Below are 18,364 nucleotides of genomic sequence, written 5' to 3' on the forward strand. Positions count from 1 at the left end.
AGTGTAGAGTAGACTAGTGGTGTAGTGTAGACTAGTGGTGTAGTGTAGACTAGTGGTGTAGTGTAGACTAGTGGTGTAGTGTAGACTAGTGGTGTAGAGTAGACTAGTGGTGTAGTGTAGTGGTGTAGACTAGTGGTGTAGTGTAGACTAGTGGTGTAGTGTAGACTAGTGGTGTAGTGTAGACTAGTGGTGTAGAGTAGTGGTGTATTGGTATGGATCACTTTGTGGCAGCAGTATCTGTGGGCCGGGGCTAGTTGTGGATGTGGATCACTTTGTGGCAGGTGTCTCATCTTGGTCTGTTCACATGTGTTTGTGGATGTGGATCACTCTCTTGCAGTTGGGGCAGTGGTGTTCTACGTCCTTACAGGAGTCAACACAGAACGGAATCAAACAGCATGGCCAGCACCTAGAGAAGGAGAGCGACAGAGAGACAGAGAGAGAGATAAAGACAGAGACAGAGACAGAGAGGTGGGGTAGAGAGAGAGAGAGAAGGGATTCAGTGTGTGTATCCATCTCTACTGTGAATTCAATGTTGCATGTGGACCAATACCCCCTGCCACGTCTGGATGACATCTTTGCTGTTTATGAGAGAGAGAAAAAAATAATGTTTGCCACGTGTACCAACTTACATTAAGATGCCGAGGACTCCACAGAGGACCCAGGTGCGCAGTCCAGGGGTGTGTGTGGTCTCTGTCAGAACCGGGACCTGACAGTGGGGACACGTCATCTGGCCGGGTACGTCTCTAGGCAGCAGCTGCTGCATCACCACCACCTGGGTTACTGCAGAGGGAGGAGAATACTGGTTAGAACCAGATAGAACAGGACAGAACCACCACCTGGGTTACTGCAGAAGGAAGAGAATACTGGTTAGATCCAGATAGAACTGGTCAGAACCACCACCTGGGTTACTGCAGAGGGAAGAGAATACTGGTTAGAACAGGACAGAACCACCACCTGGGTTACTGCAGAAGGAAGAGAATACTGGTTAGATCCAGATAGAACAGGACAGAACCACCACCTGGGTTACTGCAGAGGGAAGAGAATACTGGTTAGATCCAGATAGAACAGGACAGAACCACCACCTGGGTTACTGCAGAGGGAAGAGAATACTGGTCAGAACCATATAGAATTGGATAGAACTGGACAAGACTAGAAAGAATCACCACCACCCAGGTTACTGTAGGGAGAGGGAAATACTGGTCAGAACCATATAGAATTGGATAGTCTGGATAGAACTGGACAGAACCGGACAATACACAATATAACAGAACAGAACTGGATACAACCAATTAGGCCCCCCCAAAATTGTGTTCTTTGTTCTATATTTCACCCCCCCACAGAGGGTAGAGGATTAGAAGGGTTGCTAAGGATGGGTGTTGCTATGGCCAGGACGTCCAGCCAATACCTTGTGTGTGTACAATTTGGTTCTCTTTTCACGGGGTAGGAGTAGGGGTACCCGATTGAGGTAGTTTTGGTCACACAGTTAGGAGTTTTCTTCAGTGTGTGTGTGACTCACCACTGGGGGCGTTTGTAGGTTGTGCCATGCCCGTGCCGTATTGGGGAGGTGGTGGGTACATGCCGGGTTGGGGAGGTGGTGGGTACATGCCGGGTTGGGGAGGTGGTGGGTACATGCCGGGTTGGGGAGGTGGTGGGTACATGCCGGGTTGGGGACCTGATAAATAAGGGATAAATAAATACATCAATACACTGTGTCATTTATCACAAACCCAGGGATACAGAATGGTTGGCCAGCATTATGGGAACACAAACCCAGGGATACAGAGTGGTTGGCCAGCATTATAGGAACACAAACCCAGGGATACAGAGTGGTTGGTCAGCATTATAGGAACACAAACCCAGGGATACAGAGTGGTTGGCCAGCATTATGGGAACACAAACCCAGAGATACAGAGTGGTTGGCCAGCATTATGGGAACACAAACCCAGAGATACAGAGTGGTTGGCCAGCCCTTAACAATGATGTTCATGACATCTATGGCTATCGTAACAGACACTTCCAAAACGCTTAATGAAAACACTTTGAAGGGAGTTGCTGTCCAGGAACATTTTTAATATACATAATACATAAAGAATAAGGTCTGGTTTCTTGAACACAGATGAAACCTAGTCCTGGTCTGAAAAGCTCTTCAAAGGGTTTTCCTATGGGGACAGTCGTAGGACCCTTTCAAGTTCTAGACATCACCTTATTTTCTAAGAGTGTAAGCTTAAACTGTCCCTAAGAGTATCAGTGTAGATCTGATCTCTTACCTCCCTGGAAGCCAGGCTGAGGGGGGTAGGCTGTTCCCCCGCCACTTCCCTGGTAGCCAGGCTGAGGGGGGTAGGCTGTTCCCCCTCCACTTCCCTGGTAGCCCGCTGGGAGGCCGGGGTAGGGGGGAGCAGACACGTCCTGCGGGAGTCCATACTGGCTCTTCTCCATACTGTCTGGGGTTGAGAGAGAGAGAGAGTGGAAGACAGTGAGCACCTTATGAAAATATCACATTGAGAAAACACATGTCTCTGCCCCCACCTTCTCTCCCCCATATCTCTCTCACCTGTCTTCTTTCACACACACACACACACACACACACACACACACACACACACACACACACACACACACACACACACACACACACACACACACACACACACACACTTCTTGTTCAAGCTGTTGCTTATAACAATGACACACACCCCTGTATTCAACCGGGCAGGTTTGGTGACATTTCATGGGACAAAGACTTGGCCTGTAGACTCTGAGTAGTACAAGCCTATAACAACACCACCACTAATGAATGCCACACACCCACTAAATCTATCAGAATAACCCTAACCCTGGTCTATGTTACTGGTGAATGATCAATAGTTAGTCAGTTAGAAAACGTTTAAGTGTCAACCCACAATGACACATCAATTGACAATACAAAATACAGAGGCAGCCCTTTCCTGCAGTCAATGTCCAGAAGTGCCCTCTGTGACCTCATGGCCCTTTCCTGCAGTCAATGTCCAGAAGCGCCCTCTGTGACCTCATGGCCCTTTCCTGCAGTCAATGTCCAGAAGTGCCCTCTGTGACCTCATGGCCCTTTCCTGCAGTCAATGTCCAGAAGTGCCCTCTTGTGACCTCATGGCCCTTTCCTGCAGTCAATGTCCAGAAGCGCCCTCTGTGACCTCATGGCCCTTTCCTGCAGTCAATGTCCAGAAGTGCCCTCTGTGACCTCATGGGTGGAATGTTATTCACGACGAAAATCCAATGTTTCTATGTCAAACTGTTTTGTTATATTTCAGTCTTCTGTGATGTATATAAAGTGAAATATTGGGATGCAAACTCAAAACTGAATACATTTCAACTCTATACCTGACATGGTACAGGTGTCTTCTTTTTAAAAGCCCATAACCATGTGTGTGAGGTGTATACTTTGGTTTCAAAGTAGATTTGTTAAAGACTACCAAAAATCACGCACTGCAGTAAAAGGTTCCAAGCCATATTATGGACCCCTCAGATAGTTTTTAGACACTAGTCAGTCATAGGCAAACACAGTGCAGTATGTCATGTGGAATCAGCTATAATACACAGTACAGTATGTAATCTGGAATCAGCTATAATACACAGTACAGTATGTCATGTGGAATCAGCTATAATACACAGTGCAGTATGTCATCTGGAATCATGTAACGCTCGTCGTTAGGTGGAAGAGAGGAGGACCAAAGCGCAGCGTGGTACGTTTCCATATTTATTTGAAACACTTAACACGAACAAAACAATAAACAGAAAAGGAAACTAACGACGCTACAGACCTGAACATGTGAACATAGAGACAACGAAGAACGCAACGAACAGGAACAATCACCCACCAACAAACAGTGAGAACAGCCTACCTAAATATGGTTCCCAATCAGAGGAAACGTAAAACACCTGCCCCTGATTGAGAACCATATCAGGCTAGTTGACAACCCTAAACCAAACATAGAAACACATAACATAGAATGCCCACCCAGCTCACGTCCTGACCAACTAAACAAGACTGAACAAAGGAAAATAAGGTCAGGAACGTGACAAATCAGCTGTATTACACAGTGCAGTATGTCATGTAGAATCAGCTATAATACACAGTACAGTATGTCATCTGGAATCAGCTGTAATACACAGTGCAGTATGTCATCTGGAATCAGCTGTAATACACAGTGCAGTATGTCATGTGGAATCAGCTATAATACACAGTGCAGTATGTCATCTGGAATCAGCTGTAATACACAGTACAGTATGTCATGTGGAATCAGCTATAATACACAGTGCAGTATGTCATCTGGAATCAGCTGTAATACACAGTGCAGTATGTCATGTGGAATCAGCTATAATACACAGTGCAGTATGTCATCTGGAATCAGCTATAATACACAGTACAGTATGTCATCTGGAATCAGCTGTAATACATCACATGATCTAAACATAATTGATCTACGTGGTCTCCATTAGGAAACAGGTCTTCTGATCCCAATGGGACTTCCTGGTTTAATAAAAGGTTCAATAAATAAATACAAATTCTAACTTCATGATTCATTCTAACCTCAGGCTCATCAATAACCTTTACTTACAGTAACCAGGTCAGTCGTTAAAAACAAACTATTATAAGGAAATGCATAGATTATACTACTGCACTATACATACAGTGCATTCAGAAAGTATTCAGACCCCTTGACTTTTTCCACATTTATTTAAGTTACAGCCTTATTCTAAAATGGATTAAAAAAATTAAAATCCTCCAAAATCTACACACAATACAACATAATGACATCACAATACCCCATAATGACAAAGCAAAAACAGGTTCTTAAAAATGTTTTCAATTTTAAAAAAAACAGAAATACCTTATTTACATAAGTATTCAGACCCTTTGCTATGAAATGTACTCTAAATTGAGCTCAGGTGTATCCTGCTTCCATTGATCATCCTTGAAATGTTTCTACAACTTGATTGGAGTCCACCTGTGGTAAATTCAATTGATTGGACATGATTTGGAAAGGCACACACCTGTCTAAATAAGGTTTCACAGTTGACAGTGCAGTTGACAGTGCATGTCACAGCAAAAATCAAGCCATGAGGTCGAAGGAATTGTCCGTAGAGCTCCGAGACAGGGTTGTGTCGAGGCACAGATCTGGGGAAGGGTACCAAAAAAATGTGCAGCATTGAAGGTCACCAAGAACACAGTGGCCTCCATCATTCTTAAATGAAAGAAGATTGGAACCACCAAGACTCTACCTAGAGCTGGCCACCCGGCCAAACTGAGCAATCGTCGGAGAAGGACCTTGGTCAGGGAGGTGACCAACAACCCGATGGTCACTCTGACAGAGCTCTAGTCCCAAAGCACTCACAGGCGGCCCAGTCCTCGCGCAGCAGTCCCTCCCAGCTGCAGTCAGAGCAGGAGATGTTCACCCCTCCACGTCCAGACTGCAAATGAATCACGCATGCGGGAAGCCGCCGCTGGCTGATCCCGTCCTGGCCTACATTCAGGGCGGGATGTAAATGGAAAATGTTCTTTGTCTAAAATAAATTACTGCACAAAAATAAAATAAAAAAACCAAAATATATATATATATATTTTTAAATAACTCCGCCAGAGTGTCTCTTTTGGGTCACTTTTGCCGGTCCCAAGCCCGGATAAAGGAGGAGGGTTGAAATTGTGACATTAAAAAAAACAAGAATCGACAGAAGAAAGTTCATTTGTAGTTCTAAACATATTTAGGGTGTTTTTTACTCACTTTTTGTCTCTCCCACAACGTTATTCCTCTCTCCTACAGCGTCCATCACAATTACATGCATATGGCCAATTATGCAAATTAGGCGACTTTTAGGACAGCCATTAGCTTCTTTCCTTACTGAGGATTTGGCAACACTGTTTGAACTTACTGTCTTTACAGAATCAGCGGTCGTGAGTAGATGAGCTTGTTTTGAGATCAAAGCGAGAGCTGCATGTAGCAACGTGTACACATCTGTTCATGTCCTTTGCTCATTAGTGAGTTATTAGCCCAGTTATAGATACGTTTGAGTCAGCAATGGGGGAGTGGTTGCTTCCTACAAGACACAACACGTGTGCATTTCTAGACATCTTTGAAAAGGGAGTCAGTTAACTTCTTATGGCTGCAGGAGTAGCTTGGATGAAAGGTGCCCATTTCAAATGGCCTGAGTCAGTTAAAGAGCGTTTTTGTCTTAAAGGGGCAGTGTTGTATTTTGTTGTATCTGTCAGATTTTCTGTAATAATGGTATGGGAATAAAATGGTTTCTTGCATCAAATGACTCAACAACATTTTCAGTCACCTCCTTGTCTGAAGGACAAGTGGATAAACAGGTTAATGTTAAGCCCTGAATGTTTTTTTCAAACGTCTCATAGAATGTACGCCTATATTGAACACCACACATTGGCTGCTACTGTTGGCTGAATGATAGAACAGCTATTTCCATGTTAAAATGTTATGGGATGGATTTTCTCCATTGTTTTTGATGGTAGACCAAACTGGTAGGTCTACATTATGACCAAATAGTAGTCTACTTGATCACTGTTAAAACCAGGGGCGCAACTTTGGTTTTATAAGTGGGGGGACATAATTGTATTATTTTTATCCACTCGGATAAACACTCCAAACAACCTACCTGACGGCTCGGAGGCGTCCGCATGGTCCTAAAGCACACCGCAGTACCGTAGTACACTACCGTATGGGCCCTGGTCAACAGTAGTACGCTACCGTATGGGCCCTGGTCAACAGTGGTACACTACCGTATGGGCCCTGGTCAACAGTAGTATTCTACCGTATGGGCACTGGTCAACAGTGGGTTAATTAGAATTAAAGACACCCAATTCCGGAATTGTTTTGAATTTTAAATACAAAATGTTACAACTTTTTAAATAAATAGCTTCTCTTCCATTTATTGAGAAGTCATTGAATATAGATTGTTTCAGATTATCTCCTGAACTGACTGACCTCAATTCGAATTGACCCCAAACCTGACCTTTACTATACCCATTTACCATGGGCAGGAACCATATCTAATGTGTGAAGTACTGTTTTCCCCTCTGTCTGTGTGTACACATCTAACAGCGCTGGCTGTGTGTACACATCTAACAGCGCTGTCAAACATTAGGCACCAAGACAGAGTTAGAAGAAGGCAGGGTGACTGGTGCTGTTTTCTTTAAACCAATTTAAAAAACACCCCTCTTCTAACAAGTCTTTTCCTTCTCACATAGCAACACACACAAAACAAACACAGATATTCCTAGTCCTACACACAACTCTTTCATATTTTATATTCTGCAAAGAACCACTCTGAAACCCCCCAACACTGCCCCTTACCTTTTTGGAGTCCTGGAGGAAACGAGGTACTGTGAACTGGAGTCCTGGAGGAGACGAGGTACTGTGAACAGGAGTCCTGGAGGAGACGAGGTACTGTGACCTGGAGCCCTGGTGGAGACGAGGTACTGTGGACTGGAGTCCTGGAGGAGACGAGGTACTGTGGACTGGAGCCCTGGAGGAGACGAGGTACTGTGGACTGGAGTCCTAGAGGAGACGAGGTACTGTGGACTGGAGCCCTGGAGGAGACGAGGTACTGTGGACTGGAGTCCTGGAGGGGACGAGGCACTGTGGACTGGAGCCCTGGAGGAGACAAGGTACTGTGGACTGTGTGGAGCTAAAGATCAGAGCTACTCCCTTGAGAGACCGTGGGAAAGTGAACCACGTAGGAAAGAGAGCGAGAACGAGCGCATACACAGTGGGGAGGTGTGAGCCAGATGAGGTAAAAACGTATTCCACCAGAGGGCGTTTCCCAAATGACATTGAGCCCTGGTCAAAATGCAGTGCACTACCGTATCTGGGGAACAGGGTGTCATTTGGGACGCAGCCCTGAAGACACTGATTCCCATCAATAGACCAGAGACCTCAGACTCACTAAAGGGTTCAAATTAAGTAGTGGAGGGGTGTGAATATGGTGTGTGTGTGTGTGTGTCTGAGAGAGAGAGAGAGATGAGGGAAAGAAGGGGGAGCTTAACACAGAAATAGTGGCTGTGGTGAGTCACAGTGTTAAACGTTAATGAGTTATTGTTCTCGATTAACAACATTGCTGTGGATGGAAAATATGCTTGTTGGTGAGATGAGTCATCTTCAGTTATATTAGAACATAATGCAGACTAGATATAACTTAACTAACATTGGTCCATTGGTGTTTGGAAAAAAGGTAATTAGAACACCTAACACAGGCCTATTTTCATGTGAATACATTTTAGAAAAGTGTGTGTGTTCATCCATCCACCATTTGTTGTTACCTGAGAATGTATACTGAACAAAAATATAAACGTAACATGCAACAATTTCAACAGTTTTACTGAGTTACAGTAAATCAGTCAATTTAAATAAATTCATTAGGCCCTAATCTATGGATTTCATATGACTGGGCAGGGGCGCAGCCATAGGTGGTCCTGAAAGAGCATAGGCCCACCCACTTGGGAGCCAGGCCCAACCAATCAGAATGATTTGTTTCCCCACAAAAGGGCTTTATTACAGACAGAAATAGTCCTCAGTTTCATCAGCTGTCTGGGTGGCTGGTCTCAGACGATCCCGCAGGTGAAGAACCCGGATGTGGAGGTCCTGGACTGGCGTGGTTATTCAACATTCTGCCATATTCTCTAAAACAACGTTGGAGGTGGCTTATGGTAGAGAAATTAACATTACATTCTCTGGCAACAGCTCTGGTGAACATTCCTGCAGTCAGTGTGCCAATTACATGCTCCCTCAAAACTTGAGACATCTGTGGCATTGCACACTTTTAGAGTGGCCTCCCGCTCACATACACTTGTATCCCTCCTCCGGCTTGGCTACCGCGGGGTACCGTTCAGAGGAATGGCATCCCGGAGGAATGACACTTCAAGCCTTTCTCTACCCTTCACCAGGTGGCTACAGACTGAAACAACACAGAGGATTCACCATGAGTCCAAAACACTGGATACGGAGACCGAGGCTGGGACTCTGCACACCCAAGCTGAGGGGACGCGGCACCTGGGCGAGAGACTGCAGAATATCCACTTTTGGACGTCAGAGCTGCAGCGGCACATGAAACAGCTGGTGGCCGAGACAGACCTCCTCCTGGGGCAGAAGAGGAGGCTGTTGAAGGCGCTGGACGCCACCGAGATCCCGTTCGCCATCGCCACGGATAACCTAACCTGTCGGTAACAGTGACCGCGTAGAAGAGGAGCTACTGATGATACAAATAAAACAAATGTTTTGTCTTTGCTCTAGTTCACCTAAATACTTGTATCATTACTAAATGTTGCCTAGACGTTATTTCACTAGAAACCAATCTGAAAATAACATGATGGTTGTGTTTGTGGGCCACAGGAAGTTGAGCTGATCAGGAGCATCCAGGCTCTGTTGAAGAGAACGCTGAGTCAGGCTGTCAATCAAATCAAGTGAGTGTCACAATTAAACAATAAGGGTTTTTATTAATCAAAACTTGGATGATACAAATTATGACAAGGAAATAAACCAAAGTGCTTTAAAATATACCAAGGGCTAAATTACTTGAAAAACGGACTGTTCTATAAAGTATTAACTAAAAAATAACTAAGCTATAACGTGCAGGAACAGAACGTACATAAACCAAAAATCAACTCACATGGGACGTTCCACGGAGACTATAAGGGGAGTGGCCAGCTCCAAGGCAAGTCTGCAAACCATCAAGTTTTACATTTATACAATAATGATAATGTTAAATACAAGCATTATTTTAGCAATAACAGTACACAATATAAATGTACTACTGTACTTCGCTATTTTAAACTCGTCAAAGGAAAAAAAATATTCCCCTGGGGTGAACAGAGGGTGGGCATTTCCCAACGCCCTTCCGGAACCGTATTTTAACCCTGGGATTCAGGTCGGACCTCCTTTATCGGAACACCGCGGCATCCATCACTGCTGAGGAATAGACGTAAACAAGACACTACTTTGAACTGTGACTATTTACTTGAGAATGATAATGGTTAAATTATACCAATGACTGTTACCACGTAAACTATGAAGCGTGCACTCAACATAGAAAACAATGATAGCAAATGTCAAACTGTATTTCTGCAATACAGTTAGGTTACGATATAAACAAAATATGTGTGTCGCATCGTCATTTATATTATGTGTACAGTGCAAAGTGAGTGATATAAAATTAAAAGGATATTTGTTATGGCCTATACACAACGGCGTGGCTCGCTTGTGGGCATACTGGCAGCAGCAGTTCGGTTGTGCAACAATAATTCAACATAGTAAGTTTGTATGACGATCTGGTTATTAAATGGGTAAATAGTTTAAAGACAGTTAAATAGTAGTGTGCTTTAAACCGCTCTGGTGACGAACGTTGTTGCCCTGTTTCCAATCGTCCACATTGCTGCTGTATGAACCTATTCAAGTAAGTAAATACACTTTGGGGAAAAGACTATACCCGTGTTCGAATACCCATAACATACTGTATACTACATATTAAATGAGTGTATATACTATTAGTTAATTTTAGGAAACTGTAAACGAACGGTATCCTTCCAATTCGTTAGTTGATGCTGTTACTATGCAACTTCTTGTTAGCTTGTTAGTAAAACAAATGACAAGACATTTTACAACTTCATTAAAACAATGTCCATTAAGAACGCTCAACGACTACACCGCTAAGAATTACGTGAATAATCAAGTCAATAGGTTGCGTATGTAAATTCACTCTACTCCGATTTGAGAGCAGTCTCGTCTGTGTGCCAGAGCGAAGAATAACTGACGAATCTACGAACGCCTAACACCCATAGAATATCGGCAAAAATGCGTAATTAAATTGTTGCCAGCAGCACAGTTCGCCACCAACGCCCTGGACAACATGAAAACAACCTAACCAGTTCTGCTAGGGCGAGTAAAATTAAGTAACGTTACCTAGCCAGTTAGCTCGACTGCCATTGTGAGCGTCCAGTGTGCGTTCTGAACGCTTCAAGATCTAAACGCAATTTACGAACACAGTTGGGTAGTTAGATAGCATATAAGTTAGTTAATTTACTGGCAAGTTCGATGTATTAGTAGCCAACTAACGGGTAACTTAACTAGCTAACGTAACGGCACATAGTGCTATATTGATATGCTATGCGGTTCGTAAGGATAGCGTAGGGCTTACGTGCGGTTGAATGTGGGCCGAGATATCCAGAGGCACCACCGTTTGTCAGATTTGTAATTAAGATAAACTTGAATGGTGTGGTTGATACACGAGCAGTGTCTGCACTGGCCAAGTGGCAGAATTCCTACAGCATCCGTGTAGTCCTGCAGGAGCTCAGACGACTCATGATGTGCAAGGAGAACATGACGCTCCCTCAGCCACCAGAGGGCCAGATCTACACCAACTGAGTCCACGCTACTACTCTCCTTTTCCATCTTTTGTTGGCGTTTATCCTTTCATCCCATCCACCACCTCCCTCCTTATTTTCATTAATTCGCCAGCCAACACTCTAGCGCACACACACATAGGGACGTACGAATGCAGACACCCACAACCATGCAATCACTTCTACATGCGCCTGGCCCCTCCCCTTTCCATCACTGGAGCTCTGGTTGGACTAGAGAAGACTTGGTAGGCGGGGTCATCGGTCCAGATCTGATCATTCGAATACTGTACATTTTACTAATCTTTTTCTATTATTTGTTATAAATGCAGATTGTACAATAATATAAATAATCTTATTGAGTGTAAAAAAATAAAAAATAAAATAAAAGTAAGGATAGCGTAGCTAACAAATCGTCTGGCAACATAATGTGTAACTTATTTCAAAAGTAATTACTTTATTACATTGCTCGACATTTCCTTAACATTTGTCATAATTAGTTAAAGCAATGAATTCGTATCTTTTCTCGTCGGACTTCGCCAGCATATTTTCGCCATTTTCTTCAAATCTGAAAACGTTGAAGCCCATTTTCGAAAGAACTGCATTATGGGCCATAAAAGCACGGAAATGTTGTCCACTGCTTGTATACTTTGTATTTTCGGTAATGAAGTACGAAATGCGGGAACTTTTGGTAAACTAACTATACCCATACTATGACCAATAAGCATACTAGTCAATTTACTTCACAAATAGCATTGTAATGACTCTGGGTTACAGTATGGTTAGTATAAGTATTTGAACATAGTTTGTAAAAACAAATAAGACCTCTTACAACTTCATTAACAATGTCCATTAAGAACGCTCAACGACTAACTGAATTAAATATCACCAGTTACCTAACTTCATAATGGCTATCTTGATGTAATTGTAAAACAAACTCCAAATGCATTTGTAGGTAGCTAGCTAACAGCCATGGAAGAGAGTGAAAGGATAGCTGCTCCAACTGTCAAAGAAGGTAGAGTAGGCTATTCTGGTTGGGCAGGTACTGTTGTGTAGTTCCACTCCATAGTAAGAAGTGGGGACGGAGATAATAGTAACATAATATTCAGTGCGGTCTAATTTTAGTATAATGAAGTCTGTTTTCTGTCCTCAGATACAGAGCTGTGAAACCCTGTCTGCAGATGAAGAGCAATGGTTCCCAGTCCTGTTCCTGGGGTCTCAAAGGGGTGCACATTTTTATTTTTGCCTTAGTGCTACCCAGCTGATTCAAATGATCAAGTCATCATCAAGCTTCAAGTGGTATTTATGTATTCATTTGTGACGATTTTCTGCCATCATTGTAAGCCTGCCCCACACACACACACACTATACATTTATTAAACATAAGAATGAGTGTGAGTTTGTCACAACCTGGCTCATGGAAATTGACAGAGCTCTTATAGGACAAGGGCACAAAATAATATAATAAATTCAATAAATTTGCTATTTATTTAACCATCTTACATATAAAACCTTTTGTTAATCGATAATGGTTAAAAAAAAATAAAAAAGTGTTATTGAAATGTGAATCACATTTTTGTTTGGGAATACCTGCTGTAGGTTATACCAGCTGTGTCGGTGAACCCCTCCCGCATCTTAACTGGCTACATAGAGGGTACAGCATGACCAGAGGTGAGAGGTCACTTGGTTGGGTCAACAGGAAGTATTATTAAAGAGATGCTTTACATTGAAATACAGATAGAGATGTAGTAGTCCCAGAGTTTAGAATTTTACATCCTGATTATTATGACTGACAGTGATGGCATGATTAAGCCTTGTTTTTTCTGTCTCTCGTCTGCTGGTATGTTTTGATGTGAGAGAGGATGCCAACCCCCAGTTCCATCATCGCCACCTCACCCGCTGTTAAGATAACCTTCAGGCCAACTTGGGGCCCAAGGCTGGTTAGGAGACACGTATGTAATTAAGTGTAGTAGCACTGTAATCTTTCCCTGCTCCTCTGTTCTTACCTCTTTCCCTTTGTCTTTTACACTCACACCTCTCTCCCCACATTTCTTCCTCTGTTCTTACCTCTTTCCCTTTGTCTTTTACACTCACACCTCTCTCCCCACATTTCTTCCTCTGTTCTTACCTCTTTCCCTTTGTCTTTTACACTCACACCTCTCTCCCCACATTTCTTCTTCTGTTCTTACCTCTTTCCCTTTGTCTTTTACACTCACATCTCTCTCCCCACATTTCTTCCTCTGTTATTATAATTTGTACCAGCTATGCATTGAAGTACAGATTGTACTAATATTTTAAAATAATATTAGAATTATAATATTTATAACACTTGGATAATGAACTTCTTTCAATAAAGCGTTTCACATTCTCTACTGTTTGAATGAAGTCTCTCATTTGATGAAATACCACACCTATCCTGTCCTCAGTTCAGTGCAGATGAAGGAAATGAGATAGGTTCATCTATTTACATGATACATAGGAAGTGTAGTGTACTGTTTCTTTAAAATTCTGTTTCTGTATATATGAATTGCAAAACAGCCTTTTAACTAGTTAAAGCATGTTTCTAGTCTATTGCATAGTTAATGTGTAACCAACCATTGATGTCCCAATACCAGGATTGGTAAACACTGTTGAAGTGTATAATTGTAATACATACATGCAGACACAGCATCATTCAAAGAATGCCGTTTGATATGACTGGAAAATAATGTCTCAGACATTCATACCTGAACCGCAGCTTTATTTGCCAAGGTAGAGTACATGATCAGTGAATATATTCAATGTACAGGCTACAATGTGGGGATATCATGCATGGTAATAACTTGCATCCTTGGCACAAAGTTATATTATATTCTACTCAATCCATAGGCTTCATTGATGCCAGTCAGACTGTTTTGAAGTCGATAGAACCGGCTATGATAGCTGAGGTTCATAGCTAGGTTCTGAACTAATATGTATACCAAACGCTTGGGTCCATACACAGATCGGCTACACATCATAGGCATACAGGTATTTTTATCCTCCACTACACAATAAACAAGAAAATAGTTTGCTAGTTACGTTATCAACAAGGCAAGCTTACAAAATTGTACATTCAATTTGCAGTAAATGCTTTACCTAGCTAGATTATTTACATCCACTGTTTCACAAGACGACAGCCTGGTTTGCTGATTGTTTCAGGAGTCCCGAAAACAAACAACACGAATTACAATTTCATACCCATGTCACAACGCCCATAAAACTAGCTAGCTGGCTACTGTTAGCTAGTCAGCTAGCTTGCTAAATCGCGATTTTCGTAAATTAACTTTATGACAAAAAAATATGCATAATCGTTTGTCTCTACATTAACTAACATATTCCTGTCGACTGTACATTTTTTTGCATGATCCGTTATGACGTTATAATCCCTTACATTTGCTTCCATCCTAGTATTTCTGTCAGGCATCTTTGCAGCAGCTGAGCCGGGTTGCAGCCTATTCATTAGGTACCAAACACAGGAAAATGGACTACCTGAGGTTGTCCAATAAGAAACGCTCGTTTTCGTTTTCCAGTGCAAATTGTTTGCCTACGTTTTGCTCATGTATGCACTAATGAATAATGATCCTGCTATGGTAACAATGTCCTTTTTTTTGTCCTATGGCGCCCCTTACTGTCTGTAATACGTAGCTACTCACCCACAAAGCATGCAAAGGAAAAACCAAGGAGGCCGAGATACAAAAAGTACCAGTGAAAAGTGCTAACAGGTGATAAACAGCACTGATGTTTAGGCATAGAAGCCCAGACGTATTCTCCTTTTTTATTCATCACATTTGATCACTTTGCATCAAGGCTGACACACAGTACCCCCCCAACTCAGACACCCTACAGGACCAGTGAGTATCTGTATAATACACACAGTACCACCCCAACTCAGACACCCTACAGGGCCAGTGAGTAGCTGTATTATACACACAGTACCACCCCAACTCAGACACCCTACAGGGCCAGTGAGTAGCTGTATTATACACACAGTACCCCCCCAACTCAGACACCCTACAGGACCAGTGAGTATCTGTATAATACACACAGTACCACCCCAACTCAGACACCCTACAGGGCCAGTGAGTAGCTGTATTATACACACAGTACCACCCCAACTCAGACACCCTACAGGACCAGTGAGTAGCTGTATTATACACACAGTACCACCCCAACTCGGACACCCTACAGGACCAGTGGGTATCTGTATTCTGCCCAACCGAGCAAAAAGTCAGTAACTGCTCATTTGGTTGAAAATGAGGGAATGTAATTTTTGCTACATTAAATACATGCTTAATCATGTGGACAAGTATCCTGCCTCTATTGTATTGTGTTCTGGTGAAAATTGGGGTTATGTTATTTTGCTTGGTAGGGCGGTATTATACACACACACGCACGGATGTATGCACGCATGTATTATACACACAAACACAGACACACACACTCTCTCTTTCTTTTTAAATACATATTTTATTGCATGTATGAGTGCATACAATTATTGACAATTAAGTACAAATGTATGCTTTTAAAATGCTTCTTATCTAAACACACACTATATATGCCACAACTGTAACACAATTCATTTGCAATTCTAACAAGCTCCTTGGTATGTGACAATACTTTTATTCAGCTCAGCTTTTTCCTTCAGTTCCTGAAAGTCCTGTTGAAAGTTGTTGAGCTGGGTCTGAGAGCCTTGGACCACGACGGTACCGGTGTGATAAAGATTCACTGTAATAACATCCTTAAAGGGACTGTCATCCACATATGCTTTGACCTGTATGGCATTGTTGATGTCTCTCTCTTTAGTGTTGGGGTAGGCTTGGTGCAGTGCACTACACCAGGCTGCGGGGTGCGCCGTGTAGAAAACATAGTTGGTTTTGACTCTGTTCCTCAGTGCTTTTCTGTAATCTACTATCAGAGTCTCAGGATGTTTCCTCAAGACTTCCCCCTTGTGATGTTTCCTAGCCTCAGAATCCAAACCTTCAGGGTATGGGTTTTCAATGGCCTGCACCACACCTAGATGGATGCTGCCTCTAGGCTTTACTCCAGCGCCCTTACGTTTTACCTTCAGTGACCGTGACAGTCCTCGTCCTGTTCTTCCAAAACCCCAGAACATTTCAAATAACGTTGTGAACTTGAAGGTTAAAAAAGACAGTAGGCTTGTCTTCAGTATCTCACGTTGTTGTTGTCTATTTAGTCCTGGGTAATTTGTCCCTCTGTCCTAATGTTGCCTGTTGAACATACAAAACATGCAGAGATCAGAATGTTGAAAACAGAAGTACTAACTTAGTCTCAATCTTAAAGTGCATACAGCTCATTACAAGTGCCAACAACTGGGTGACACATAGCCTAGAGATTAAAAGCACTGGGCCTATAATCTGAAACAATCTGCCGTTCTTCCCTTGAGCAAGGCAGTTAACCCCCAACAACATCTGCTCCCCAGGCGCCGTGGACGTCGATTAAGAAGGCGGTGGATTGAATGCAGTTGAATGTATTCAGTTGTATCGCCTTTCCCCTTTACTAACCAAGGTTTATTATTATTACTATCGTCCACTACAGAAACTAATACTAACCATGAAAACTAACCAAGACATCATTATCTTACCAGGAATATGATGATTAAAATCGTCAAAAACCGCTGCGACTGGCAGCATGTGATTCCAACAGACGAGGAGTCCTGGAGGAGACGAGGTACTGTGGACTGTGTGGAGCTAAAGATCAGAGCTGCTACTCCCTCGAGACCGTGAGAAAGTGAACCAGGTAGGAAAGAGAGCGAGAACGAGCACACACACAGAGGGGAGGAGTGAGGAAGGTGTGAGGCAGATTAGATAACAACATTATCTGAAGTGGCTGAATAGTGAACACAAGCCTGATGGAAAATAACTACACCTGTTGGTCAATCACTAGTTCCAGTGTTAGTGTGTGTGTGTGTGTGTGTGTGTGTGTGTGTGTGTGTGTGTGTGTGTGTGTGTGTGTGTGTGTGTGTGTGTGTGTGTGTGTGTGTGTTTTGAGGGGAAATTGTGGCTGTGGTGAATGAATGTGTTTATAGTTCTCGATAAACAACGTTGTGGAAAATACGTTTGTTAGTGAGAAGACAGAAAACCTAGTAGCCAGCAGAGAGTATTAACCATGCATGAGCAGCCTATTATCACCATGACTCATCTTCAGTTAGACTATTAGAACATAATGCAGACCAGACAGTCATTACTTAACTAGTATTGGTACATTGGTGTTTGGAAAAAAGGTCATTAGAACACCTAACACAGGCCTTGTTTCAGGTGAATAAGATTTTAGAAAAGTGTGTGTGTTCATCCATCCACCATTTGTTGTTACCTGAGAATGTATACTGAACAAAAATATAAACGTAACATGCAACAATTTCAACAGTTTCACTGAGTTACAGTAAATCAGTCAATTGAAATAAATGTATTAGGCTCTAATCTATGGATTTCATATGACTGGGCAGGGGCGCAGCCATAGATGGGCCTGGAAGAGCATAGGCCCACCCACTTGGGAGCCAGGCCCAGCCAATCAGACTGATTTGTTTCCCCACAAAAGGGCTTTATTACAGACAGAAATAGTCCTCAGTTTCATCAGCTGTCTGGGTGGCTGGTCTCAGACGATCCCGCAGGTGAAGAACCCGGATGTGGAGGTCCTGGACTGGCGTGGTTATTCAACATTCTGCCATATTCTCTAAAACAACGTTGGAGGTGGCTTATGGTGGAGAAATTAACATTACATTCTCTGGCAACAGCTCTGGTGAACATTGAAGGCAGCGTGCCAATTGCATGCTCCCTCAAAACTTGAGACATCTGTGGCATTGCACACTTTAGAGTGGCCTCCTGCTCACATACACTTGTATCCCTCCTCCGGCTTGGCTACCGCGGGGTACCGTTCAGAGGAATGGCTGCCCGGAGGAATAGCACTTCAAGCCTTTCTCTACCCTTCACCTGGTGGTTACAGACC

General features: G+C 42.9%; 1 protein-coding gene and 1 long non-coding RNA gene across 8 annotated transcripts; one reads left to right on the forward strand and one right to left on the reverse strand.

The window, feature by feature from the left end:
• On the reverse strand, positions 1–14,971 carry LOC139568803 (lipopolysaccharide-induced tumor necrosis factor-alpha factor homolog). Of its 7 annotated transcripts, none has more exons than XM_071390899.1 (7): positions 14,498–14,971; positions 9,655–9,705; positions 7,344–9,407; positions 2,268–2,441; positions 1,517–1,672; positions 630–780; positions 1–406 (listed from the first exon to the last, which is right to left on the reverse strand). In XM_071390899.1, the coding sequence occupies exons 4-7, from the start codon at positions 2,434–2,436 to the stop codon at positions 301–303; spliced, it is 582 nt and encodes a 193-aa protein (XP_071247000.1). In that variant the 5' UTR covers positions 2,437–2,441; positions 7,344–9,407; positions 9,655–9,705; positions 14,498–14,971; the 3' UTR covers positions 1–300. The 7 variants fall into 7 exon arrangements, with proteins under 7 accessions (XP_071247000.1, XP_071246998.1, XP_071246996.1 ...); XM_071390897.1 differs by having other exon boundaries at positions 9,655–9,950; XM_071390895.1 differs by having other exon boundaries at positions 9,655–9,953.
• Positions 11,636–13,116, forward strand: LOC139568811 (uncharacterized). Its single transcript, XR_011673673.1, has 2 exons — positions 11,636–12,071; positions 12,534–13,116. It is a non-coding gene; the product is annotated as an uncharacterized lncRNA (long non-coding RNA).
• Positions 14,972–18,364: the final 3,393 nt, after the last annotated feature.

Source organism: Salvelinus alpinus, chromosome 2 (genome assembly GCF_045679555.1).
Source record: "Salvelinus alpinus chromosome 2, SLU_Salpinus.1, whole genome shotgun sequence".
In the NCBI taxonomy this organism is placed as follows: domain Eukaryota; kingdom Metazoa; phylum Chordata; class Actinopteri; order Salmoniformes; family Salmonidae; genus Salvelinus; species Salvelinus alpinus.

What these genes read in the sequence shown, in the direction of transcription:
- LOC139568803 (XM_071390899.1), bottom strand. Translation starts at nt 2,436, where the DNA reads ATGGAGAAGAGCCAGTATGGACTCCCGCAGGACGTGTCTGCTCCCCCC. An exon ending in ACCTACAAACGCCCCCAGTG is followed by an intron (nt 781 to 1,516) that starts GTGAGTCACACA and finishes CTCCCTCTGCAG; the next exon opens with TAACCCAGGTGGTGGTGATG. An exon ending in GGAGTCCTCGGCATCTTAAT is followed by an intron (nt 407 to 629) that starts GTAAGTTGGTAC and finishes CTCCTTCTCTAG; the next exon opens with GTGCTGGCCATGCTGTTTGA.